This window comes from Dryobates pubescens, chromosome 2, assembly GCF_014839835.1.
Source record: "Dryobates pubescens isolate bDryPub1 chromosome 2, bDryPub1.pri, whole genome shotgun sequence".
Classification (NCBI taxonomy): Eukaryota; Metazoa; Chordata; class Aves; order Piciformes; family Picidae; genus Dryobates; species Dryobates pubescens.
In genome coordinates, this window is record NC_071613.1 from 52,140,862 (window position 1) to 52,166,663 (window position 25,802).

The 25,802-nt window shown below is 53.5% G+C and overlaps 1 protein-coding gene across 1 annotated transcript in view; it reads left to right on the plus strand.

The window, feature by feature from the left end:
* The first annotated feature begins 2,018 nt into the window (after positions 1–2,018).
* CACNB4 (calcium voltage-gated channel auxiliary subunit beta 4) overlaps positions 2,019–25,802 on the plus strand; it is a 130,681-nt gene continuing 106,897 nt past the window's right edge. The window contains exons 1-2 of the mRNA XM_054177601.1: positions 2,019–2,046; positions 2,158–2,241. Coding sequence (XP_054033576.1) covers positions 2,038–2,046; positions 2,158–2,241 — 93 coding nt within the window. The 5' untranslated portion in view covers positions 2,019–2,037. The remainder of the gene's footprint in view (positions 2,047–2,157; positions 2,242–25,802) is intronic.

The following is a 25,802-nucleotide window of genomic DNA, read 5'->3' on the forward strand; positions in this document are numbered from 1 at the left end:
GTCATCATTTAGCCATTAAGTGATGAAATCCCATTATTCTTCCCAGCACTTAGGAGGTGCTGACCCCAGTGAGTTGATTTCAGGTCATTTCAGGCTGCAGATGTAAATCTTGCAGAGCCTTCCAGCCGAAGCACTCACTGGATTCACAGCAAGTGCTGCTCTGGTGTCTCATTTCGGTTCTCAACCTGAACATTGCTATGTCTTGATGAAATGAGACAAGCTCTTGGGTTTCTGGACAAGGAAGTCAGCCCCAGAGTCACACTGAGGTGGATGTTAAAAGCAAAGGAGCCTTCCTAGTACCAACTTAATGATTAAACTGCATTTAAAAATAATCCAATTTAGACCACAGCATTCCTGACCCACATTCCTCTCTGACAAAGAAACCAGGCTGCCTAATTTCATCCAAGGAATTGAAAAAACAACACCCCCACCCTGCAGTTTGTGTCTATGGCAAGAAAGAGAAGGAAATGTTGGCTCTCTTGTGCTTTGGACCTCCACCAGAGGTGTATGCTGAGAGCTTTCTGGTGTAGAAGTGAGATCAGCTCCAAGAGGCACACGTTTCTCCTCTTATTCATTGCAGTGGGAGGTGTAATGTGCTTGTAGTTAAAGCACAGGAGTGGGAAGCAGGAAATCCAGGTCCTGCTTCCAATTCTTCCCCAGATTTCTTCTTGAACTTCAAAGAAATCGCTTGGGTCTCCTGATTTGTCTTCCCTGCTCCCTCCCCTGGAAGTTTCAGCGCTCTCCATCACTGGTAGTTGATGCAAATTAATGCTGATCAGTACTCGGGTGGCGTTGAGTGCCACTGGGGCTGATGGGGTCATGGCCTCAGTGTGAGGAGGTGAAACTGGGCTCAGAGGCTCATAGTATGCTGCAGGTTCACCCTGCTATGGTCCTCTATGGGATACAGAGAATCATGGAATTGTTTAGGTTGGAAAAGTCAGAGAATGGTTTGGGTTGGAAAGGACCTTAGGGATATCTAATTATCAATCCCCCTGCTATGGGCAGGGCACCTCCCACTAGCCCAGGTTGCTCAAGGCCTCATCCAACCTGGCCTTGAACACCTCCAATGAGGAGACATCCACAACCTCCTTGGGAGGTTAAAAGTCCCTTAAGGTCATTGAGTCCAACCATTAACCCAGCACTGTCAAGTCCAAGAAAGCCAGGATGGGAAAAAGGGTCACTAGTGCAGAAAACTGAGCCCAGAATCCCAGCATAAGTAGGGCTGGAAGGGACCTCTGGAGATCATCCAGTCCAACCCCCCTGCTATGCCAGGGGCACCCACAGCAGCTTGCCCAGCAGCACAGTGGCCAGCTGGGTTTAGAAGCTCTCCAGGGAAGGAGACTCCACAACCTCTCTGGGCAGCCTGCTCCAGGCCTCCATCACCCTCACACCAAACAACTTTCTCCTTGTCTTCAGGATGGAACCTCCTGGCTCCCAGTTTGTGCCCAGTGCCCCTTGTCCTGCCCCTGGGCACCACTGACAAGGGTCTGGCCCCAGCCTCTTGCCCCGCACAGCTCCTTTAGCTCTTGCTGAGCACTGATTAGATCCCCTCTGGGGCTGCTCCTCTGCAGGCTCCACAGCCCCAGGGCTCTCAGCCTTTGCTCCTCACAGCGATGCTCCAGGCCCCTCAGCAGCTTTGGAGCCTCTGCTGGACCCTCTCCAGCAGTTCCCTGTCTCTCCTGAGCTGGGAGCCCAGCACTGTCCCCAGTGCTCCTGGTGCGGCCTCAGCAGCACAGAGGGGTGCGAGCCTCTGGCTGTCCGCGCTGCCCACAGGCAGTGCCCGCCCCGCACGGAGGGCAGCGGCCGTGCCGTGCCGCCCCGCTCCGGGCGCTCCTCCGCCGCCGGAGCTCCCCCGGGGAGGGGCCCACGCGTGTCCCGGCCCGGCCCAGCCCCGCCCCGGGGCCGCCCGGCACCTCCCCGACTCTCTCGGCTCCCTCCCGCCGCCCGCCCTCGCCCTTCCCCAGGCGCTCGGCTGTCTGTCGGCGCAGGCAGCGAGCGGGGCCGGGGGCAGAGGGGAGCCGCGATCCTTGGGCCGCCATGGCCGCGGTGGGTGCAGCCCCGGGGCGCGGCGGCGGGGGAGAGAGGGCGGGCAGGGCGGGCGCGGCGGCTCCGGTGGCGCCGACACGACCTTGATGTCTTTGGCCTCCCCCGGGGCAGGTGACGAGGGGCACGGCGACCAGGAGAAGCCGGCTGAAGCGCTCGGACGGCAGCACCACCTCCACCAGCTTCATCCTGCGGCAGGTGAGGGGCGGCGGGGCTGGGCGGGGGGCGGCGGGCCCGGCCTCCTTCCCCCTCACCTAAGGGATTGATTGATTGATTGATTTTGGCTAAACCCCGCGTTCTGGGCCGATTTCGGTGCCCCTGCTCCCGTTGGGAGATGCTCAAGGTCCGGCTCTGAGAACACAGAAGTTGCGGTCAGTGCCTGTCCCCTCTGCGCCAGTCCAGGGGAGTTTTGGGCACAGGTCAGAGCTGGGCTTCAAACTCTCAGCCCCAGAGAGCTCCAGCATCAGGAGAGGAGCCTGAAGAATCCTCCTGGAGTCATGATTTATTCTGATCAGTCCATGGATTGTGTTCTCCTTCGGTGCCTGAGCTGCGATCTGCACCCTGGGCTGGTTTTCTAGTTCTTCCCCGTGGCGCTGCGGGCAGACTTCGCTCGGAGAAGGGAAGCTGAGGCTTTGGTGATCTTCTGAGTGGAAAATCTGATTGTCAAGGTGTCAGGAGCAGCTCAGCTTGGGGCTCGGGGCTGCTCGGTGCTAATTATACAGCAGCTCTGCTTCCCCTGGCACTGCAGGAGTGCCGTTCGTGATCTAGATGAAACCTCCTGCTAAAAGTCACCCTTCCCTCCTCCCTTCCCAGCCCTGCACCCTTCCCAGCCCTGCACCCTTCCCAGCCCTACACCTTTCCCATCCCTACACCCTTCCCATTCCTGGACCCTTTCCATCCCCACAACCTCCCCATGCCTATACCCCTCCTATCCCTGCCCCTTTCCCATCCCTACACCCTTCCTATGCCTACCCCTTTCCCATCCCCACACCTTTCCCATCCCTATGTCCTTCCTATCCCTACACCTTTCCCATCCCTACACCCTCCCCTGCCAGCTGTCTTCCGCTAAACTAAAACGCAGACCAAGGTCCTGTGTCTGCCCCAAGAGTCACTTTCTCACCTTCAAGACACTCCTCAGAGTAAATACTGTCAACCTGGAGGTAGGACATCTCTTGGAGCACAAACCTGTATCCCAAGCGCTCCCAGATTCCTGAGGAGCAGCTGAAAAGCGGCTCAAGGAAAGCAGAACCAGGCCCTTGACAAAATTGGGGACACTTGCCATGCGTGGCAGCATCTTTTGCTCAGGCCATGGAAGTTGTGAGGTCGACTGAAATAGCCAGGGGAAGGTGGATTTTGCTGTGTGGTGTCTCCTTGCCAGCAGCCGAGCAGAACCACGGCGGTGTCGGGCTGGCAGTTCCTGTTTCCACTGCCTGGCAGGATGAGATGTGAGAGTCTCAGCAGGAATTTGATGTTCAGTGTGAGCTCAGCCATGTAAATCAGAGGTGAAGCAAGGATAAGGAAATAACAAGAGAGTTCTAGCTTGTCGTGGTGGCTGAGGAGATGCTGCAGGCTGCTGGGGGCCCTTCGTGGATGTGTCCTGGAGAATCTTTCTGCTTGTCAGAAGTGTGGTTTCAACGGCTTCAGGTTGTGCCAAGGGAGGTTCAGGTTGGATATTGGGAAAAATGTCTTCCCAGAAAGGGTTCTCAGGCACTGGACCAAGCTGCCTAGGGAGGTGGTGGGGTCACCATGCCTTGATGTCTATAAAGGATGCATGGATGTGGTGTTGAGGGACGTGGTTTAGCGGCAGTGGCTTAGCAGCAGCATCGTGAGCTCGAGGCGAGCGGCTGGACTTGATGATCTCAAAGCTCTCTTCCAATCTCAGCAGTTTGATGATTCTGGGATTCTGTAACTCATGCTCATACAGAAACTGAGGGCTTGTGATTTAGGCAAAGGGACAGCAAAATCAACATCATCCTGAGCACTCAGGGTCTGAGGGAGCAAGGCTGAAGCGCTCAGGGTCTGAGTGGGCAAGGCTGAAGTGCTCAGGGTCTGAGGGGGCAAGGCTGAAGCGCTCAGGGTCTGAGGGAGCAAGGTTGAAGCACTCAGGGTCTGAGGGAGCAAGGCTGAAGCGCTCAGGGTCTGAGGGGGCAAGGTTGAAGCACTCGGTCTGAGGGAGCAAGGTTGAAGCACTCGGTCTGAGGGGGCAAGGTTGAAGCACTCAGGGTCTGAGGGAGCAAGGTTGAAGCACTCAGGATTGGAGGGAGCAAGGTTGAAGCACTCAGGGTCTGAGGGGGCAAGGTTGAAGCGCTCGGTCTGAGGGGGCAAGGCTGAAGCGCTCAGGGTCTGAGGGGGCAAGGTTGAAGCACTCGGTCTGAGGGGGCAAGGTTGAAGCACTCAGGGTCTGAGGGAGCAAGGTTGAAGCACTCAGGGTCTGAGGGGGCAAGGTTGAAGCGCTCAGGGTCTGAGTGGGCAAGGCTGAAGCGCTCAGGGTCTGAGGGAGCAAGGTTGAAGCACTCAGGGTCTGAGTGGGCAAGGCTGAAGCGCTCAGGGTCTGAGGGAGCAAGGTTGAAGCACTCGGTCTGAGGGGGCAAGGCTGAAGCGCTCAGGGTCTGAGGGAGCAAGGTTGAAGCACTCAGGGTCTGAGGGGGCAAGGTTGAAGCACTCAGGGTCTGAGGGAGCAAGGTTGAAGCACTCAGGATTGGAGGGAGCAAGGTTGAAGCACTCAGGGTCTGAGTGGGCAAGGCTGAAGCGCTCAGGGTCTGAGGGAGCAAGGTTGAAGCACTCGGTCTGAGGGGGCAAGGCTGAAGCGCTCAGGGTCTGAGGAAGCAAGGTTGAAGCACTCAGGATTGGAGGGAGCAAGGTTGAAGCACTCAGGGTCTGAGTGGGCAAGGCTGAAGCGCTCAGGGTCTGAGGGAGCAAGGTTGAAGCACTCGGTCTGAGGGGGCAAGGTTGAAGCACTCAGGGTCTGAGGGAGCAAGGTTGAAGCACTCAGGGTCTGAGGGGGCAAGGTTGAAGCGCTCAGGGTCTGAGGGGGCAAGGTTGAAGCACTCAGGGTCTGAGGGGGCAAGGCTGAAGCGCTCAGGGTCTGAGTGGGCAAGGCTGAAGCGCTCAGGGTCTGAGGGAGCAAGGTTGAAGCACTCAGGGTCTGAGGGGGCAAGGCTGAAGCGCTCAGGGTCTGAGGAAGCAAGGTTGAAGCACTCAGGATTGGAGGGAGCAAGGTTGAAGCACTCAGGGTCTGAGTGGGCAAGGCTGAAGCGCTCAGGGTCTGAGGGAGCAAGGTTGAAGCACTCAGTCTGAGGGGGCAAGGTTGAAGCACTCGGTCTGAGGGGGCAAGGCTGAAGCGCTCAGGGTCTGAGGGGGCAAGGTTGAAACACTCAGGGTCTGAGGGAGCAAGGTTGAAGCACTCAGGGTCTGAGGGAGCAAGGTTGAAGCGCTCAGGGTCTGAGGGAGCAAGGCTGAAGCGCTCAGGGTCTGAGGGGGCAAGGTTGAAGCACTCAGGGTCTGAGGGAGCAAGGCTGAAGCGCTCAGGGTCTGAGGGAGCAAGGTTGAAGCACTCAGGGTCTGAGGGAGCAAGGTTAAAGCGCTCAGGGTCTGAGTGGGCAAGGCTGAAGCGCTCAGGGTCTGAGGGGGCAAGGTTGAAGCACTCAGGGTCTGAGGGAGCAAGGTTAAAGCGCTCAGGGTCTGAGTGGGCAAGGTGAAACGCTCAGGGTCTGAGGGAGCAAGGTTAAAGCGCTCAGGGTCTGAGTGGGCAAGGTGAAACACTCAGGGTCTGAGGGAGCAAGGTTAAAGCGCTCAGGGTCTGAGTGGGCAAGGTGAAACACTCAGGGTCTGAGGGAGCAAGGTTAAAGCGCTCAGGGTCTGAGTGGGCAAGGCTGAAACACTCAGGGTCTGAGGGAGCAAGGTTGAAACACTCAGGGTCTGAGGGAGCAAGGTTGGAGACTTTGCACATAGGAACTCTCACACCAGCACACCAGCTGCTGATGGTGTGCAGGAGGGCTGCAGGCTCTGGCTCCTTGTAATGGGTTGCGGCAGGTCCCCTCCCCACCACAGGCAGAAATAACGACTCAGGCAAACGGATTGCAAAAGTGATGAAAGTTTAAATAGAAAGCAGTGAATGTTACAGAACACCCAAAGCGCAGTGACAAAGAAAGATCCCATCCCCACCTGAGGGTGCATGCAAAACCCCCAGGGCTCCTTCTTCCCCCTCCCTCTGCTGGGCTAGTCTCAGCTGGCCAGGCCTGAGACTGCCCATCCCCCTGTGGCCTTGGGCCCAATCAGGCCCATGGCCGGGAGATCTCTCCCCCAGTTACCAAGTCTCGGAGAGGGAAGGAAAGAGGAAGTGCCAGACCCCGCACTGGATCTTATAGTGGTGCAAAGAATTATGGTAGGAAATACACAATTTCCTGTGTCCATCCCTCTGGGCTGGACTTCTGGACACAGGAAGTGAACCCACCAGGGGGGCACCCAGCTCAAACTACAACACTCCTCCAACAGATACACTGAGCATCGTGGCTGGGTTACACAGGTGGCATCCCATGCCTCAGCCCCTGCAGAACACCTTGATGTGTGCTACATCATAGAACTATAGAATGGTTTGGGTTGGAAGGGACCTTAAAGATCAGCCAGTTCTGACCCCCCTGCCCTGGACAGGGACACATCCCAGTCCTGAGGGCCAGCAGTGTATCCACAACCAGCACCAGGGCTCCCTTTGCAGCAGCATTTGTCGGCACTCCCCTGGCAGAGAACAGTGCTGTGCTGTCTACATCAATATAAATTCAGGCCCATGCTATGGTGACCTTGCAGTCCTGGGTCAAAGACTGGATGATCTTGAAGGTCTCTTCCAACCAAAGATACTCTGTGATTCTGTAATCAATATCATTTCAGTAATAGACAGAAATGATTCACATTGATCCACATCAGAACTTGCTTATCCCAGCAGGTCAGAGGGCAGCAGACACACTGCTCTGGCTTTCTGAGGTCACCACTCAGAGACCTTTTAAACAGGCAACTGTGGTGGCTCTCAGGAGACTGGTGAGACACTGGAACAGGTTGCCCAGGGAGGTTGTGGATGCTCCCTCACTGGAAATGTTCAAGGCTAGGATGGATGAGGCCTTGAGCAACCTGGGTTAGTGGGAGGTATCCCTGCCCATTGCAGGGGGTTGAAAGTGAATGATCTTTAAGGTCCCTTCCTACCCAAACCACTCTGTGATTCTGTGATTCTGTGAGTCTCATTTGAACTCTGTGAGCAGCAGAACCAGCTCTGGGATTGCTTTCCTCCAGCCCTCAGTGGGGCTGAGTTGGTGATGTGCTGAGGCGAGGGTCTCACTGCTCCTTCCTGTGGACTTCGCGTGATGCTCCTCAGCATGCAGTGCTTCAGCTCAAGGTTTCCTTCCCACAGTGGTGTTTCAGCTGCTCCTTTAAAACTCTAATGAGGCTTTTTCTCAGCCTTTGTGGTTAGTTTTCCTTGGAGATTTCAGCTTTGCAGACACAGAGCAGTCCAGGCTGCCCTGTGGGGGCTGTCCTCTCCTCCCATAGTCAAGTTTCCCTGATGGCAATCAGGCTTTAGAAGCATTAGTGGGGGAAAAGGTCCTAATGGCAGAGCTTAACTTCAAGTAAGGTTGTGGTGGTTGTAGTTATAACTGGAAACCCACAGAAGTTCTCTCAGAGAGATTTGCAGTAGATGTTCCAAGGGAGCTTAAACTTCTTGGAGGTCTCATGTGTGTTAAGAAATGGTCACCAGCTGCTTGCCCAAGCCCAGAATACCAATGGAAATGTTGTTAATGGTTTTGTTTTCTGTCAAGAGAGGAGCAGGTCACCCAGATTTGAAGTCTTTTCTTGGTTTTACATTATCACAGACTCACAGCATGGTGGGGCTTAGAAGGGACCTCTGGAGATCATCCAGTCCAACCTCCCTGCTAAAGCAGGGGCACCCACAGCAGCTTGCCCAGCAGCACAGTGGCCAGGTGGCTTTGGAGGCTCTCCAGAGAAGGAGACTCCACAACCTCTCTGGGCAGCCTGCTCCAGGCCTCCAGCACCCTCACACCAAACAACTTGTTCTCCTCATTTTCAGGTGGAACCTCCTGGCTTCCAGTTTGTGCCCATTGCCCCTTGTCCTGTCCCTGGGCACCACTGACAAGTCTGACCCCAACCTCTTGCCCCCCACAGGTCCTTTGGCTCCTGCTGAGCATTGCTCAGATCCCCTCTGGGGCTACTCTTCTTCAGGCTCAACAGCCCCAGGGCTCTCAGCCTGCCCTCCTCAGATTGATTCTCCAGCACCCCTCAGCACTTTTGTAGCTTCCACTGGACTCTCTCCCATATTTCCCTGTCTCTCTTGAACTGGGGACCCCAGCACTGGACCTGGTGTGGCCCCTCCAGCTTTGATCAGCATTGAGAAGGTCTCCTCTCAGGCTGCTCTTTGCCAGGCTGAAGAGCTTGGGGAGCTGGCAGGAATCACAGGGTGGTAAGGGCTGGGAAGGACCTCTAGGGAGTCCACACCTCCTGCCAAAGCAAGATCACCTTAAGCAGGTCACACAGGAACACATCTAGGTGGGTTTTAAATGTCTTCAGGGAGGGAGACTCTGCTGGAAGCCATGGATGGAGTGATGGATGAGTGGGAGCAGGGAGATATGTGCTGGAAATCAGTGGGCTGGTATCAAAAAAAGCCCTACCCAGTGAGTAAGATCACTGGTGTCCCAGAGTGACTTGGGGTGGGGGAGTTTCCAAGCTGTTGGATGGGCACCTCTGTCTCCAGCAGTACAACCAAGTTTGGGAGTGGAGCTGGCACTGAAGCTGTTACTTGAGCAAGGAAGGGGTGTCCAAAGCCGTTCCTCTGACGTGGCAGCTGCTGCTCAATTATAGTGAAGCACTCCCTGAAGGGACAGAAGTCAATTGTAAGACAAGAAGTAGGGCAGCTGAAGACATATGCTTGGGATTCTGCAAGCTGCTGTCATGAGCACTCATGGTTGGGTTTGCTTTTCTCCTGGAAGATTTTTGTCTTTCCCACACTTGTTCTGGCATGATGTGACTGCTGAGTACATCCAGCTGAGCTTTTGGCTTCTGCTGGCAGCAGTTTCATTGCCTGTGAGTTTGGATGGCGTTTCTGCCGCTGAGGAAAGTGAAGTGACCTGAGGAGAACAGCAGCAGTCAGCCACAGGTTGTGCTAGAGCATCCCTTCTTGTCACTGGTGCCCAGTGGCAGCACAATGGGGCAAGGGGCACAATCTGGAACCTGGGAGGTTCCATCTGAATATCAGGAGAAACTTGTTTGCTGTGAGAGTGGCAGAAGTGTGAGTTTTGGTGTCAGGAACAACCTTTCTGCCTCTGTGTTTGGAGAAGCTCTGACTCCATAGGTATGGCATGGAGAAGGAAGGGTCTCTTGAGGCTGAGTGGGGTCTCTTCTGGGCATGTCCCTGGGCTGGTGTCCTGGGGTGCATTCAGGAGAGTGTGGGCAGAGGGCTGAGGGACCTTCTTCTCTCCCACTGCTCTGCTGTAGTGAGGACACATCAGAGTCCAATGACTAGTTCTGGGCTCCCCAGTGCAAGAGAGACTGGGAGCTGCTGGAGAGAGTCCAGCAGAGGCTCCAAAGATGCTGAGAGGCCTTCAGCATCTCTGTGAGGAGGAAAGGCTGAGAGCCCTGGGGCTGTGGAGCCTGCAGAAGAGCAGCCCCAGAGGGGATCTGATCAGTGCTCATCAAGAGCTGAAGGAGCTGTGGGGGGCAAGAGGCTGGGGCCAGACTCTTGTCAGTGGTGCCCAGGGACAGGTCAAGGGGCAAGGGGCACAAACTGGAAGCCAGGAGGTTCCACCTGAAAATGAGGAATAAGTGTGAGGGTGCTGGAGGCCTGGAGCAGGCTGCCCAGAGAGGTTGTGGAGTCTCCTTCTCTGGAGAGCCTCCAAAGCCACCTGGCCATTGTGATCCTGGACCAGCTGATGTGAGTGTCCCTGCTTTGGCAGGGAGGTTGGACTGGCTGATCTCCAGAGGTCCCTTCCAACCCTCACCATGCTGGGATTTGGGGATGCTGTAAAGGAAAACACCCCTGTCTCTGCTCTTTACTGAAGAAAGTGTCAGATGAGTTATCAGGGCTGGGGCTGCAGCTCTGGGTGGGTGTGCCAGAAGCCATCAACCCCCTTCTTTCCATCATCTGACACCTTTCTGGGAGGGAGGACAGCACATGGTGAATGGCTCCATCAGCCAGGATGTGGGCATCCCCAGGGAGCAGTCAGCACCTGAGAGAGGGACTTCTATGCTTGGAGCTGGGCTGAACAGGGCTACTGTGGTGCTGGAGGTGGAAATTCAGCCTCCCTTCCTCCTCCTCCTCCTCCTCACTCATTGAGTGTCTCCTCATGGCAGTGCCCACTCTGGAATGTTGATGCTCTTCACTTGCTGTTGACCGAACCGCAGCCCTTAGGACAGCTGTGACTGAATGTCTCCTTCTAGGTCTCCCTTCAGCAGTCCCTTCCTCCTTTAAAGAAGCTTTTCTGCAGTTCAGTGTCATGAGGTGGTCTGTGTTGAAGAAGAGTCAAGTAGCTCCACTTCTGCAGATGCCACCAGAATTCAGCTGGGTAGTGGATGATGTTTGGTCCTTTGTCTGCTCACGTTCTGGATTGTCCTGCTGGGTACCATGACCGGAAGTGAATGACAGAGTTCTTTGCTCTTCAGTATCACAGGGCCTTGTAATGAAATCTTCTTGCAGCACTCAAAGCAATCAGTAGAAGGACCTTGAGGTGATGGAGCATGTCCAGAGAAAGGCAACTAAGCTGGTGAAGGGCTTTGGACACAAGTCTTCCAAGGAACAGCTGAGGGAACTGGGGTTGTCTGAAGAAGAGGAGGGTGAGGGGAGACCTCTTTCTCTCTACAACTCCCTGAAAGGAGGCTGGAGCCACGTGGGGGTTGGTCTTTTCTCACATGCAACAGGTGATAGGACATTGGGATGGATATTTGCCCACTGGAATGTGCTGCCCAGGGAGGTGGTGGGGTCGACATCCCTGCAGCGTTTAGGAAGAGACTGGATGAGGCACTCAGTGTCATGATCCAGTTGATTAGATAGGGTTGAGTGATTGGTTGGACTTGATGATCTTGGAGGTCTTTTCCAACCTGGCTGATTCTGTGACAGGAGAAAACAGCCTCGAGTTGCAGCAGGGGAAGTTCAGGTTGGACATTAGGAAAAATGTCTTCTCAGGAAGGATTCTCAGGCACTGGACCAGGCTGCCAGGGAGGTGGTGGAGTCCCCATCCCTGGAGAGATTTAAAAGACATGAGGATGTGGTGCTGAGGGCTGTGGTTCAGTGGCAGGGGCTTAGGAGTACTGGTGGGATTGTGAGCTCTAGCTGAGCTGTGGGACCTGATGATCTCAAAGGTCTCTTCCAACCTCAACAGATTCTGTGACTCTAAATCCTTTGCAGCTCATGCCAGAGACTTCAGTGAAAGCCACCATGTGTACCTGTTTGGTCCAAGCATGTGTAACCCTCTATAAAATCATCTCTAGATAGAAAGAAATGAAGTTCCAGTTTAGATCTGCAAGGGGGTTTTTTTGCTGCATCCATTTAGAGATGAAGTTAGAAGTCAATTGCCTTCTCAGGCATGGTCACACCTGCTGTGGCATCTCTGGCAATGCTTGTTGGGATTTCCCCTTTGTGATATGAAGAAAACCAGAAGAGTTTTGCTGTCTTGTGTGCAGGTATTTCTGTATGTGTGGAGATGGCATTGTGGTGTCCTTCCTGCAGGACCAAGCAGTGGACTAGACCAGCCTGGTCCTAGTCTCTTTTCAGTGGTGTCCTGGGCAATGGATACAAACTGGAACCCAGGAAGTTCCACCTCTACAGGAGGGAAAAAATGAATAGACTAGACTAGACTAGACTAGACTAGACTAGACTAGAATAGAATAGAATTAACCAGGTTGGAAAAGACCTTTGAGATCATCAAGTCCAACCTATCACCCAACACCATCTAATCAACTCAACCATGGCACCAAGTGCCTCAGCCAGGCTCTTCCTAAACACCTCCAGAGATGGGGACTCCACCACCTCCCTGGGCAGCACATCCCAATGGCCAATCTCTCTTGCTGGGAAGAACTTCTTCCTAACATCCAGCCTGAACCTCCCCTGGCACAGCTTGAGACTGTGTCCTCTTGTTCTGGTGCTGGTTGCCTGGGAGAAGAGACCAACCCCCACCTGGCTACAACCTCCCTTCGGGGAGTTGTAGACAGCAATGAGGTGTCCCCTGAGCCTCCTCTTGTCCAGGCTGAGCAACCCCAGCTCCCTCAGCCTCTCCTCACAGGGCTTGTGCTCTGTTCTTTGCTGTGAGGGTGCTGGAGCCCTGGAGAAGGCTGCCCACAGAGGTTGTGGAGTCTCCTCTGGAGACTTTCAAGCCCCTTTCCTGTGTGACCTATCCTGGGTGATCCTGCTTTAGCAGGGGGGTTGGACTGGATGATCTCCAAAGGTCCCTTCTAACCCCTACCATTCTGTGAGTCTGTGACTCTAGCTGGGTGTTGGCATCTGCAGTCAGAAATCTCCTTTAGTCAAGCAGAAATAGCTGTAGGTCAGATCTGGGGAGCTTTAAAGGTGTCTGAGACTTGTTTGTCATTTATGAAGTCTGAAAACCTTTGCCGTGGCACATGGGCCACAGAGCTGTCCAGCTGCCAGCTCCAATGTGCCTTTGTGGATGCAAAGTGGACAAGGTCACTCATTGACTCTGGCAGATGTTAGCTTAATGACCTACACTGATGTTCCCAAGAGCAAAACATGGCCTGAAGTCCAGGACTGAGTTTCATAGTTGCTAGTTTTTGCTGATCTGACGTAGGGGGAATCAACATTTGGTCTTGATCATCAGTGATGAAATGGTTTGAGTTGGAAGAGACCTTAAAGATCACCTAGTTCCACCCCCTGCCACGGGCAGGGACACCTTCCACTTGCCTAGGTTGCTCAAAACCTCATCCAGCCTGGCCTTGAACACTTCTAGGAGGGGGCATCCACAGCTTCTGAGGTAGGCAGCTTCAGTGACCATTGCTTAACAAACTTTGTAACCAAACTGTGTGTTTGATTTCTTCCTTCAGTTCTGATTGCTTTGGACTTTAAATGATTTTCCTCTGAATGAAATCAGCCCTCAGCTGATGGCCTTGAGGCTGTGGTCATGCAGGTGTTGGTGCTGAGCAGTGTGGTCCATACCAACCTCAGCATGCAATTAGGGTTTTGAAATAGAATAGGGATAGAATAGAATAGAAATAGAATAGAATAGGAATAGGAATAGGATAGAATAGAATAGAGTAGGATAGGGTAGGATAGGGTAGGATAGGATAGGATAGGATAGGATAGGATAGAATAGAATAGAATAGAATAGAATAGAATAGAATAGAATAGAATAGAATAGAATAGAATAGAATAGAATAGAGAGAAGAGGGGAGGGGAGGGAGAAGAGAAGAGAAGAGAAGAGAAGAGAAGAGAAGAGAAGAGAAGAGAAGAGAAGAGAAGAGAAGAGAAGAGAAGAGAAGAGAAGAGAAGAGAAGAGAAGAGAAGAGAAGAGAAGAGAAGAGAAGAGAAGAGAAGAGAAGAGAAGAGAAGAGAAGAGAAGAGAAGAAACAAACCAGGTTGGACAAGACCTTTGAGATCATTGAGTCCAACCTATCACCCAACACCATCTCATCAACTAAACCATGGCACCAAGTGCCTCATCCAGTCTCTATACACCTCCAGGGATGGTGACTTCACCACCTCCCTGGGCAGCACATTCCAGTGTCCAATCTCTCTTTCTATGAAGAACAGTTCCCCAGGGAGGTGGTGGAGTCTCCATCCCTGGAGAGGTTCCAGAAGCCTGTGGCCATGGCACTTTGGGCCATGGTTTACTGGCCATGGTGGTGTTGGGTTGATGGTTGGACTGGGTGATCTTGGAGGTCTTTTCCAAAGCCCACAATTCTATGGTTGTGTGAGGCAGGTGTTTTCTCAAAAGCAGAGGCTGAGGAGATTGATAAAATAGCTCTCTGCAGAGGAGCAGCCTGGGGTGGCAGTGATTTACCAGGATGAGCTCAATTCTCTGATGAGTCATTAATCTCTAAAATATAACTTACTGCCACAGAACATGATTATCCCTCTGACACGGGGCTGGAGCCTGACTTCTCTGCGTGCAGTGTTTGGGAACTCTTAAAGCATTTGACAGGTGAATAAAAGAGTCAGCCTTTCCTCCTAAGAACAGCAGCCTTGGCTGCACAGCAGCCTGACAGCCTTTGAAGATGCCCTTCTGCTTAAATCAGCCTTGCAGCCAGCAGGAGCAGGGATTGTGTCCCTGCACCGGGCACTGGTGAGGCCACACCTCTGATCCTGGGTGCAGCTTTGGGCCCCTCACCACAAGGAGGACATTGAGGGGCTGGAATAGATCCAGAGCTGGGATTGCTTAGCCTGGAGAAAAGGAGACTCAGGGGTGACCTTATCACTCTCTACAACTACCTGAAGGGAGGTTGTAGCCAGGCAGAGGTTGGTCTCTTCTCCCAGGCAGCCAGTACCAGAAGAAGAGGACACAGTCTCAAGCTGTGCCAGGGGAGGTTTAGGCTGAATGTGAGGAAGAAGTTCTATACAGAGAGAGTGATTGCCCATTGGAATGGGCTGCCTGGGGAGGTGGTGGAGTCACCATCACTGGAGGTGTTCAGGAGGAGACTTGATGGGGTGCTTGGTGCCATGGGTTCGTTGTTTAGGTGGTGTTGGATTGGTTGATGGGTTGGACACGATGATCTTGAAGGTCTCTTCCAACCTGGTTTATTCTATTGTTCTATTGTTCAGAGAAGGGCAACCAAACTGGAGCATGTCTAGAGAGGGACAAGGAAGGTGCATAAGGGTCTGGAGAACAGGGCTGGTGAAGAGCAGCTGAGGGAACTGGGGGTGTTTAGTTTGAAGAAGAGGAGGTTGAGGGGAGACCTCATTGCTCTCTACAGCTCCCTGAAAGGAGGTTGCAGTGAGGTGGGGGCTGGTCCCTTCTCCCTAGTATCAGGTGATCTAAGGAGAGGAAATGGCCTGAAATTGTGCCAGGGGAGGTTTAGGTTGGAGGTGAGGAACAATTTCTTTGCTGCAAGAGTGGTCAGGGGCTGTAAGAGGCTGCCCAGGGAGGTGGTGGAGTCACCACCCCTGAAGGTGTTCAAGAATCCTGTCGCCATGGCACTTTGGGGCAGAGTTTAATGGCCATGGTGGTGTTGGGTTGGTGGTTGGAGTGGATGATCTTAGAGGTCTTCTCCATAAGAAACCTGATTCTGTCATCTTTTTGAGTGATGAAATCATTTTAAACTTTGAGGTAAGCCTGAATTAGTGCTTAGGCTAAATTCTGCAGGGATCTTAGTGATTTTCATCAGGACAAGGGGCAATGGGCACAAACTAGAACCCAGGAGGTTCCATCTGAAGATGAGGAGAAACTTGTTTGGTGTGAGGGTGCTGGAGCTGTGGGGCAGGCTGCCCAGAGAGGTTGTGGAGTGTCCTTGTCTGGAGAGCTTCCAAGGCCCATCTGGATGCATTCCTGTGTGGCCTGCCCTAGGTGACCCTGCTTTGCCAGGGGAGTTGGACTCAGTGATCACAGGAGATCCCTCCCAGCCCCTACCATTCTCTGATTCTGTGACCTAATGATAGAATAGAATAGAATAGAATAGAATAGAATAGAATAGAATAGAATAGAATAGAATAGACCAGGTTGGAAGAGACCTTCAAGATCATTGTGTCCAACCTATCATCCAACACCATCCAACCAACTAACCCATGGCACCAAGCACCCTATCAAGTCTCCTCCTGAACACCTCCAGTGATGGTGACTCCACCACCTCCCTGGGCAGCACATTCCAATGGGCAATCACTCTCTCTGTATAGAACTTCCCCCTAACCTCCAGCCTAAACCTCCCCTGGTGCAGCCTGAGACTGTGTCCTCTTGTTCTGGTGCTGCTTGCCTGGGAGAAGAGACCAACCTCTGCCTGTCTACATTGATCTCAGGTGCTCCAAAATCCTACCTTTCTTGTGTTCCTCCTTGCATGGCTAGGAGGAGGGGGTGAGTGGGGGACAAGCTTCCCCAGACTGCAGTCCCAGCAGGAGGAAACGTAAATGGATTTGGTGCCTGTAAAACAGGGAGTAGGGAAGTTGGCTTCTCTCCCCAGCCCTGCCATCACTTCATCAGGCCATGAAGAAGCCAGCAGACTCGTGTGGCTTTTGTTTCTTCATCTGGAAAGCCAGCATAGCTGTGTATCTCTGTGTCACCAGCAAGCTTAATTGAGTGTTTCTTAATGCACTAATTAAATCTCCAATTACCTTCCCACTTAGCGCTGCGTTAGGGAAGGAAAACGACTTGGTGCCTGTCTGTTTTGCAAGCAAAGCCTGGTGGTGATTGCATCCTCTCCAAACAAACCCACTCCCCTCCCCCCTCTACTTGTGGTTTTGCTGGTGCTTGGAGACGTTTATCACCCTCTCAGGCAGGTTCATAGAACGCTTTGGGTTGGAAGGCACCTTCAAGATCATCCAGTTCCAGCCCTCCTGCCACGGGCAGGGACACCTCACACTAGACCAGGTTGCTCAAGGCCTCAAGGAGGAGAAGTTGCCCTTCTGGTTGTGCAACTGCAGCACAGGAGAGCAGGCAGCAGGCTCCAGAGTGCCCAGAATCCAGTGTGGTGGGGGTTGGAATGGACCTCAAGTGTGGGTGTAATGAACTGGGTAAGCAAACAGCTTTCCCCTGATGACTGCTCCAGCTGCACACAAAAATGGCTAATGGGTTAAAAAGAATCACAGAATGTCAGGGGCTGGAAGGGACTTCAAGAGATCCTCTAGTCCAACCCCCCTGCCAGAGCAGGATCACCTCTACCAGGCCACACAGGAGCTCCTCCAGGCAGGTCTTGAGACTCCGGAGAGGGAGACTGCACAGCCTGCCCTGGGCAGCCTGTAAGAAGCAGTATTGGCCAATGGGTTAAAATAAAAGTTAGTCTTCAAATACATGGGAGGCCTGGAATCAGCAGAGGTGGAGCAGAGCAATTAGGGAAACTAATAAACTTGCTTCATCCAGCCTGGCCTTGGACACCCCCAGGGAGGGGGCATCCGCAGCCGCCCTGGGCAGCCTGCTCCAGTGTCTCCCCGCCCTCACTGCAAAGAACTTCCTGATCTCCAGAGTAAACCTCCCCTCTTCCAGCTCAGATCTGTTGCCCCCCATCCTATCACTACTCGTAGAACATCCCTCCCCAGCTCTCCTGTAGTCCCCTTGCAGGTACTGAAAGCCTTGCAGGAACCTTTGAGGTTCCCTGGCTTCCCTGGCTGTGTCCTGGGGCCCGGGTGAGCGTGGCACCGTGGAAGTGGGACGTGACTCATCTCCTCGGCGAGCCGGCGCTCGCAGCTGCTGCAGGCTCTCTGCTAGCGGCTTCTGGAGCACAAGCGGCAGCTCCTCAGCTCCCCAGGTCTCTGCTGGGTGACAGCTGAGCGAATCAGCGGCAGCCTGCGTGTGCCGCTCGCCGGAGTCGCCGGCGCGGATCCGCCCGAGCGGGAGCCGGTGGAGTGCTGCGCTGCGGAGCTCTGCTGTCCTGTTCCCCGGCGGCTGTGCTGGCCTGGCTTATGGTCTCCATGGCAACGAGGTTTCGTTTTTAAAATAGCCTCGAGCCACCGAAGAGAAGGCAGACGTGAACAGCACCAGCAGCAGAGGTACCCAGCCGACGCAGGAGCTGGCCCTCGCTCCCAGCTGGGGGCTGCCTGCCTCCTGCTGCGCACCGCGGGTGTCTGCAGGAAGGAGTTGTTCTGGTGTGACCCCCAAAAACTCATCCACCTGAGCCATGCACTGCTGCACAGGGAACTGGTGACCCATCTGAACCATAGAATCATGGCTTCATAGAATGGGTTGGGTTGGAAGGGACCTCCAAAGGTCGTCTAGTCTGACCCCCCTCTGCAGTCAGCAGGGGCATCCTCTACTAGATCAGGTCACCCAGAGCCCTGTCAAGGCTCACCTTGAATCTCTCCAGGGATGGGGCCTCGACCACCTCCCTGGGCAACCTGTTCCAGTGTTCCACCACAGAATGTTAGGGGCCAGGAGTGACCTCATGAGATCCTCGAGTCCACCCCTCCTGCCAGAGCAGGATCACCTGTACCAGGTCACACAGGAACTCCTCCAGGTGGGTCTTGAATATCTCCAGAGAGGGAGACTCCACAACCCACCCTGGGCAGCCTGTTCCAGTATTCTGTCACCCTCACAGTGAAATAATTCTTCCTCCTGTTTCCATGGAACTCCCTCATGGTACAGGATCTGGATGTGTTCCTGTGTGACCTGCCTGAGGTGATCCTGCTTTAGAAGCAGGGGGGTTGGACTCGATGACCTCCAGAGGCCCCTTCCGACCCCTACCATTCTATGATTCTGTGATTCAGGTGCTCAGTACTTCCCTGTGCAATGCTGCATGGATCAGGTCTGTGTTCAGGGCTGTACCAGGCTGGGCAGCCCCCTTGCCACCTCCCACCAGCCTCTCACAGTCTCAGCAGTGCCTTTTGGTGCAGGGTCCCAGGCTGCGCAGGGCCCCCGTTGGGTGCTTCAGCGTAGTGCCGCCTGCCAGAGCCCTGGCAGCAGCTCTGAGGAGCTCCAGCCGTGCTCAGGCTCTGCCTGCTTCTGCTGTCACACAGTTTCTATGGACACCAACGGGCTTGTGTCAAACACAGCCCCCATGCCATTGTCTCTGCTGAATGTGGCAGAAGCAGAGCTGATTACATGGGAGTCCGAACCTCTCTTTGCTAAAATATCTTTCTGTTGCGTGGAAAAGAATGTGGCAGAGACAGAAATAGATTCCTCCTGAAATCCTTAGCTCTTGGGTGACCCACAGAGCTGCAAAAAATAGCTTCTGAACTCCTTTCTGGTGGTTTCAGGGTTCTGGAGGAGAGTCTGATGCCTGTCAGGTGAGAGCACAGCAGCACAGGGCTTATGAGGAGCAGCTCAGGGACCTGCAGTGGTTTGGCTTGGAGGAAAGGAGGCTGAGGGGAGGCCTTCTGCTTCTCTACAGCTCCCTGAAAGGAGGTTGGAGTGAGGTGGGGATTGGTCTCTCCTCCTGGGTAGCAAGTCACAGGATGAGAGGAAATGGCTGCAAGTTATGCCAGAGGAGGTTTAGGTTGTGTGTGAGGAACAATCTCTTCCTAAAAAGGGTTGAGAGGGCCTGGCCCAGGCTGCCCATAGCAGTGGTGGAGTCCTCACCCCTGGAGGGGTTTCACAGCTGTGGAGATGTGGTGCTGAGGGTACAGTCCCTATCCCTGGAGGGACTGAAAAGCCATGGAGATGTGGTGCTGAGGGTACAGTCCCTATCCCTGGAAGGACTGAAAAGCCATGGAGATGTGGTGCTGAGGGTACAGTCCCTATCCCTGGAGGGACTGAAAAGCCATGGAGATGTGGTGCTGAGGGTACAGTCCCTACCCCTGGAAGGACTGAAAAGCCATGGAGATGTGGTGCTGAGGGTACAGTCCCTATCCCTGGAGGGACTGAAAAGCCATGGAGATGTGGTGCTGAGGGTACAGTCCCTATCCCTGGAGGGACTGAAAAGCCATGGAGATGTGGTGCTGAGGGTACAGTCCCTACCCCTGGAAGGACTGAAAAGCCATGGAGATGTGGTGCTGAGGGTACAGTCCCTATCCCTGGAGGGACTGAAAAGCCATGGAGATGTGGTGCTGAGGAGCATGGTTTCATGGTGACCTGGCTGTGCTGGGTTAATGCTTGGACTTGATGATCTTTGACTCCATGATTCTTTGATCCTGTATCATATGAAAAATTCTGCCTTAACCAATGCCAGAGCAGAGCCTTGGCAAAACCAAATGTAAATGGGAACTTCTTCAGCCACTTGCAGTGTTAAGACCTCCTGTGAAGGACAGGTTTCAGCCCACAGTCAAATACAACAAAACCAAACAGAGAATCACAGAATGGTTTGGGTTAAAGGCTACCTTCCTCAGCCCCCTGAGTCACTCCATCTGAAGGTGATTTTGATCATCAGTGGCAGATAATTGGACAGTTGACAGATGATGTAAAATAAGTGTTAAGAGAGTCTGACCAACAACAGTATGTTGGACCAGACCCAGTCTACAATGATGGGGTGCTGAGGAGAGCTCTGATGTAAGAGGCTGTGGCAAGGCCTTTGGGAATGCCACTGCAGAAAGTGAGGCTTAAAATCATTCCCTTTTGTCCAGGTGTGAGCCACAGCAGTTCTGCTGAGGGCTGGGACTTCCCAGCTCAGGCTCTGCTCAGTGAGGCACCTGCTGAAGTCCAGGGCAGGGTGGCACAGCCAGGGGCTGCTTCTAGCAGGGAGAAGCTGATGGGAGAGGTCCTGCCAAGGGCTGCCTGCAGAAAGGCTCTGCCTGAGACTTGCTCCTCTGCACACCAAGGGCACTGCCACAGCTTGGGGGCAGCAAGGCAGAGGTGGCAGCTGTGGGGAGGAGAGGCCAGGACAGGGGACCCTCAAGTGCCCAACAAGGGATTGCAGCCCATGGAGGGCATCTTCAGGAGCAAGCTGAGGGATGCCCAGGGTCAAGCTGCTTCTTGCCTGGCTGGTGCCCCAGCAGGACTCTGTCCCTTCTGCCTTCCATCCCTATCCCTCTGTTCCTGAATCCACTTCCAGAATCCAGCTCCTGAATCTGGTTTTCTCTGCTGCTGATTCCAGGCTGGGACTTGCCAATGGTGCCATCAGTGCCAATGATGCCATTGCCATCAGGGGCTTGGGTTCCCTGTTGGTTTGTGTCTCTCTGTCTCTTCCATGGCATTGTTCTTTCCATCCCAGCTGGTTGAGTTTTTTTCCCATCCCATCACCCTCTCTCCCTTCTTCCCTTTGGGAAGGCAGAGGGCTTCCTGGAGAGCCTCTGGCACTCCTCTGGTGGCCAGCCCAGCCCTGATGTGTGACAGTGAGATCTGGGCTGCTGTGAGTTAAACACTTGAAGGCACTGGAGTAAAAATACCTCTGAGTAGCTGCACTCCAGTCACATTCCTTCTGCATTCTAAGCCTCTTTGCACTCTGTTTCCTTGACACTCCTGAGGACGATCATCACAGGTTTGGGGGAAACCTCTTTTTGTTGTAAAGAAGAGATTTGATGTTGGGAAGTGCGAGTGTCTTTGAGTGCTGGGTTCTGACAGCTCTCTGCTGCTTGCTTCTGGGTTGTGACATCTTTTCTTGCACCTAAATAAGCAATATTCTGGGTGCAGTCTTCATCTGGTTTCACTTGAATCTGGTCTCTGCTGAAATCTGTGGGTTTCTGGTGGTCATTCTCCTGACCAATGGTTTCAGTCCTTAACTACAGCAACTCTTTCTATGTTGGAGAGCAGTGAAGGGGAAAGGGACCTGGGGGTCCTGGTGGATGGAAGGATGTCCATGAGCCAGCAATGTGCTCTTGTGGCCAAGAAGGCTAATGCCATTCTGGGGTGGATTAGAAGGGCTGTGATCAGTAGGTCGAGAGAGGTTCTCCTGCCCCTCTGCTCTGCCCTGCTGAGGCTGCATCTGGAGTATTGTGTCCAGTTCTGGGCCACTCAGTTCAAGAAGGACCTCAGGGAACTGCTTTAGAGAGTCCAGCACAGAGCCACAAAAATGACTGGGGGAGTGGATCATCTTCCTTATGAGGAGAGCCTGAGGGAGCTGAGGGTTCTGTAGCTTGGAGAGGAGGAGCCTGAGAGGTGACCTCAGCCATGTGCAGGGTGAGTGCCCAGAGGCTGGAGCCAGGCTCTGCTGGGGGATGCCCAATGGCAGCCCAAGGGGCAGTGGTGGAAGCTGAGGCAGAGGAAGTTCCATGGAAACAGGAGGAAGAATTATTTCACTGTGAGGGAGACAGAGCACTGGAACAGGCTGCCCAGGGGGGCTGTGGAGTCTCCATCTCTGGAGACATTCAAGCCCTGCCTGGATGCGTTCCTGTGTGAGCTGCTCTGTGTGACCCTGCTCTGGCAGGGGGGTTGGGCTCCGTGATCTCTCCAGGTCCCTTCCAGCTCCCTAGCATTTTGTGATTCTCTGTGATTCTCCCAGCTCATATAATGCATCCTTTTCCCATTTATTTCTCCAGACAGCAGGGTCTGTCCCTGTGTCTCAATACTGCTGTAGGTTCACACACAGAATTCCTTCTGATAACCCAAGCTTTTTCAGTCTCTGCAGAGAAAGACTTTCCACAGCCTCTCTGGGCAGCCTGCTCCAGTGCTCCATCACCCTTGGTTCTTTCACCTTCCTTTCTGTGTTTTTCTCTTGCAGAGGACTCTGTCTTCCATGATCTTTGAGTGAGAGGTTACCACTCCCATGCAGGAGACAGAGAAGTGTGATGAATTACAAGCCGGTGTAATTTATGCAGGAGCAGTGTGGGGGGGGAAAGCACAGCCCACTCTTGTTCCACATCAATTATGCATGGATCTCCTTGAAAATAGCTGCAGAGGGTGTTCAGATTCTTTTTGGGCTAATGAATCATGCCCTAAATTTCTACAGCACATACATTGACTCAAATGTCTCCCTTTTGCCCCACCTTTATTTTTAGCTCCTCGGTAAACCTTTGCTGACCGTGCCCTTCCGGCTGCTGCTGTGTTTGCCTCACAGCAGGCCCCTGCCTTCAAGACCCTGCTTTCCAAAGGGCTTCCTGCATTTCTCACTCCTCCCAGAGCCATTCCCATCTGAGAGTTTACATCTGCAGCTCTGGAGAGCTCCAAAGAGATCCTCTGGCTGTTGTAGTAAGGACGTTGTGGGAATCGGTGTGTGCTTAGGAGGGCAGCGTCATGGAACGGTTGAGGTTGGAAGTGACTTCTGGGATCATCAAGTCCAACCCCTCACCTAGAGCTCACAGGCCCAGCGCTGCTGCCAAGCCACTGCCACTAAACCATGTGCCTCAGCACCACGACCACACACTTTTTATAGGCCTCCAGGGATGGAGAATTCATTGCAGCTCAGCCCAAACCCAACACATGACTCCACCACCTCCCTGGGCAGCCTGGGGAATGGAATGGAATGGAATGGAATGGAATGGAATGGAATGGAATGGAATGGAATGGAATGGAATAGAATAGAATAGACTAGAATAGGAATAGAATAGAATAGAAGTAGAGTAGAGTAGAGTAGAGTAGAATAGAAAAGAAATAACCAGGTTGGAAAAGACCTTTGAGATCATCAAGTCCAACCTATCACCCAACACCATCCAATCAACTAAACCATGGCACCAAGTGCCTCAGCCAGGCTCTTCCTAAACACCTCCAGGGATGGTGACTCCACCACCTCCCTGGGCAGCACATTCCAGTGGCCAATCTCTCTTGCTGGGAAGAACTTCTTCCTAACATCCAGCCTAAACTTCCCCTGGTGCAGCTTGAGACTGTGTCCTCTTGTTCTGGTGCTGCTTGCCTGGCAGAAGAGACCAACTCCCACCTGGCTACAGCCTCCCTTCAGGGAGCTGTAGAGAGCAAGAAGGTCTCCCCTGAGCCTCCTCTTCTCGAGGCTAAGCAACCCCAGCTCCCTCAGCCTCTCCTCACAGGGCTGTGCTCCAGACCCCTCCCCAGCTTTGTTGCCCTTCTCTGGACACCTTCCAGCAGCTCAACATCTTTCCTAAACTAGTCCAGTCCCTGAGAACCCTTTCTGTGAACAAATTGTTCCTAATATTCAACCTGAACTTCTCCTGGTGCAACTTGAGGCCATTTCCTCTTGTCCTGTCCCTTTTTGCATGTGAGAAAAGACCACTCCCCACCTGGCTCCAACCTCCTTTCAAGGACACTTCTGTGCAGTCATCTCCCTTCAAACCATGGCTGTAGACATCTTTGGAGCTGTAGCCTTCAAGCCTTGGTCATGGGCAAGACCAAACCTTTGATCTTGAGCACAGAAAGAAAGAAGTTGTGAAGAAATCATGAAGAAAGATGGTCTGATGCTGTCCACCATGTGATACCTGCTTGCTGTGATATATAAACATAAGATTTGTTTGCCCATAAACCAGTGGAGCTGGGTTAGTGTGAGGCCACATCTGGAGCACTGGGCCCAGTTCTGTGCTCCCCAGCTTATGAGAGACCAGCAACTACTGGAGAGAGCCCAGTGGAGGCTCCAAAGATGCTGAGGGGCCTGCAGCATCTCTGTGAGGAGGAAAGGCTGAGAGCCCTGGGGCTGTGGAGCCTGGAGAAGAGCAGCCCCAGAGGGGATCTGAGCAATGCTCAGCAAGAGTTAAAGGACTTGTGAGGGGCAAGAGGCTGGGGCCAGACTCTTGTTGGTGGTGCCCAGGGACAGGACAAGGGGCAGTGGGCCCAAACTGGAAGCTAGGATGTTCCACCTGAAGACAAGGTGAAAGTTGTTTGTTGTGAGGGTGCTGGAGGCCGGGAGCAGGCTGCCCAGAGAGGTTGTGGAGTCTTCTTCTCTAGGGAGCTTCCAACCCCAGCTGGAGATTGTGCTGCTGGGCAAGCTGCTGTGGGTGCCCCTGGTGTAGCAGAGGGCTTGGACTGGATGGTCTCCAGAGCTCCCTCCAACCCTCCCCATGCTGGGATTTTGTGGTGGCTGGTTAGAGGAGCACTGTGTGTAGCCCTAGCCACCCAGTCACCAGTGATGACCCTGGAGCAGCAGGGCTCAGGAGCAGCTGCAGAGGTAGAACTCCCTGCGCCAGGCAGCAGGGGTGAGAGCAGCAAGCAGCAATTTTGGAAGGACTTGGGGAAGACAAGTGCTGTGAGGAGGATGTGGAAGGTGAAGAGTGCCTGTTTGGAAGATGAGCCGATGGAACAGCTTTGGGCCTATAATCAGCTTGCTCCAAGGCTACAGAATGCTGTGGAAAGAAGGAGTCAAGGAGAAGTGTGATGTTCATTATAATAAAGGTGTGGGTGGAGCAGCGTAGGCAAGCCTGGGAGAGGAGGTGACACAAGGCTTTGGCTGGAGTGGAGGAGCACAGATATAAAGGAGCAGGAGCTGTGGTGGGGAGGAAGGTGGGGGCAGCCCTGGATTTCGTCATGGATGTGGAAAAAGGAATTTCAAGATGCTAAAGAGAGACACTGGCTGCACTTTATCGTCATGGCTATTCATAGATGTGTTTAGGAAGAGACTGGATGAGGCTCTTGGTGCCTTGGTTTAGTTGATTAGATGGTGCTGGGTGATAGGTTGGACTTGATGATCTCTGAGGTCTTTTCCAACCTGGTTTATTCCATTCCATTCCATCCTATCCTATCCTATCCTATCCTATCCTATCCTATCCTATCCTATCCTATCCTATCCTACCCTACCCTACCCTACCCTACCCTACCCTACCCTAACCTACCCTACCCTACCCTACCCTACCCTATCCTATCCTATCCTATCCTATCCTATCCTATCCTATCCTATCCTATCCTATCCTATCCTATCCTATCCTATCCTATCCTACCCTACCCTATCCTATCCTATCCTACCCTACCCTATCCTATCCTATCCTACCCTACCCTACCCTACCCTATCCTATCCTATCCTATCCTATCCTACCCTATCCTACCCTATCCTACCCTATCCTATCCCTCTGTGCTTTCTGGAGGATCTTGCTGTGGTTCCCCCCCACCCCCCCTGTTTTATGTTATTTTTTAAGCACAAATGCCTATTTTCTTCTGATGTGTCTAAGTGAAAGTGTATTTGGGGCTAAATCCCTGCTGCTTCTGTCCTGCTCTTGCTGACAGCCAGGCCTGCATCAGGAGCAGTGTGGCCAGCAGGACCACGGAAGCGACTGTCCCCCAGTGCTGAGCGCTGGAGAGGCCACACCTTGAGTCCTGGGTTCAGGTTTGGGGTCCTCACCACAACAAGGACACTGAGGTGCTGGAGTGTGTCCAGGGAAGGGCAATGAAGCTGGTGAAGGGCCTGGAGAACAGGGCTGG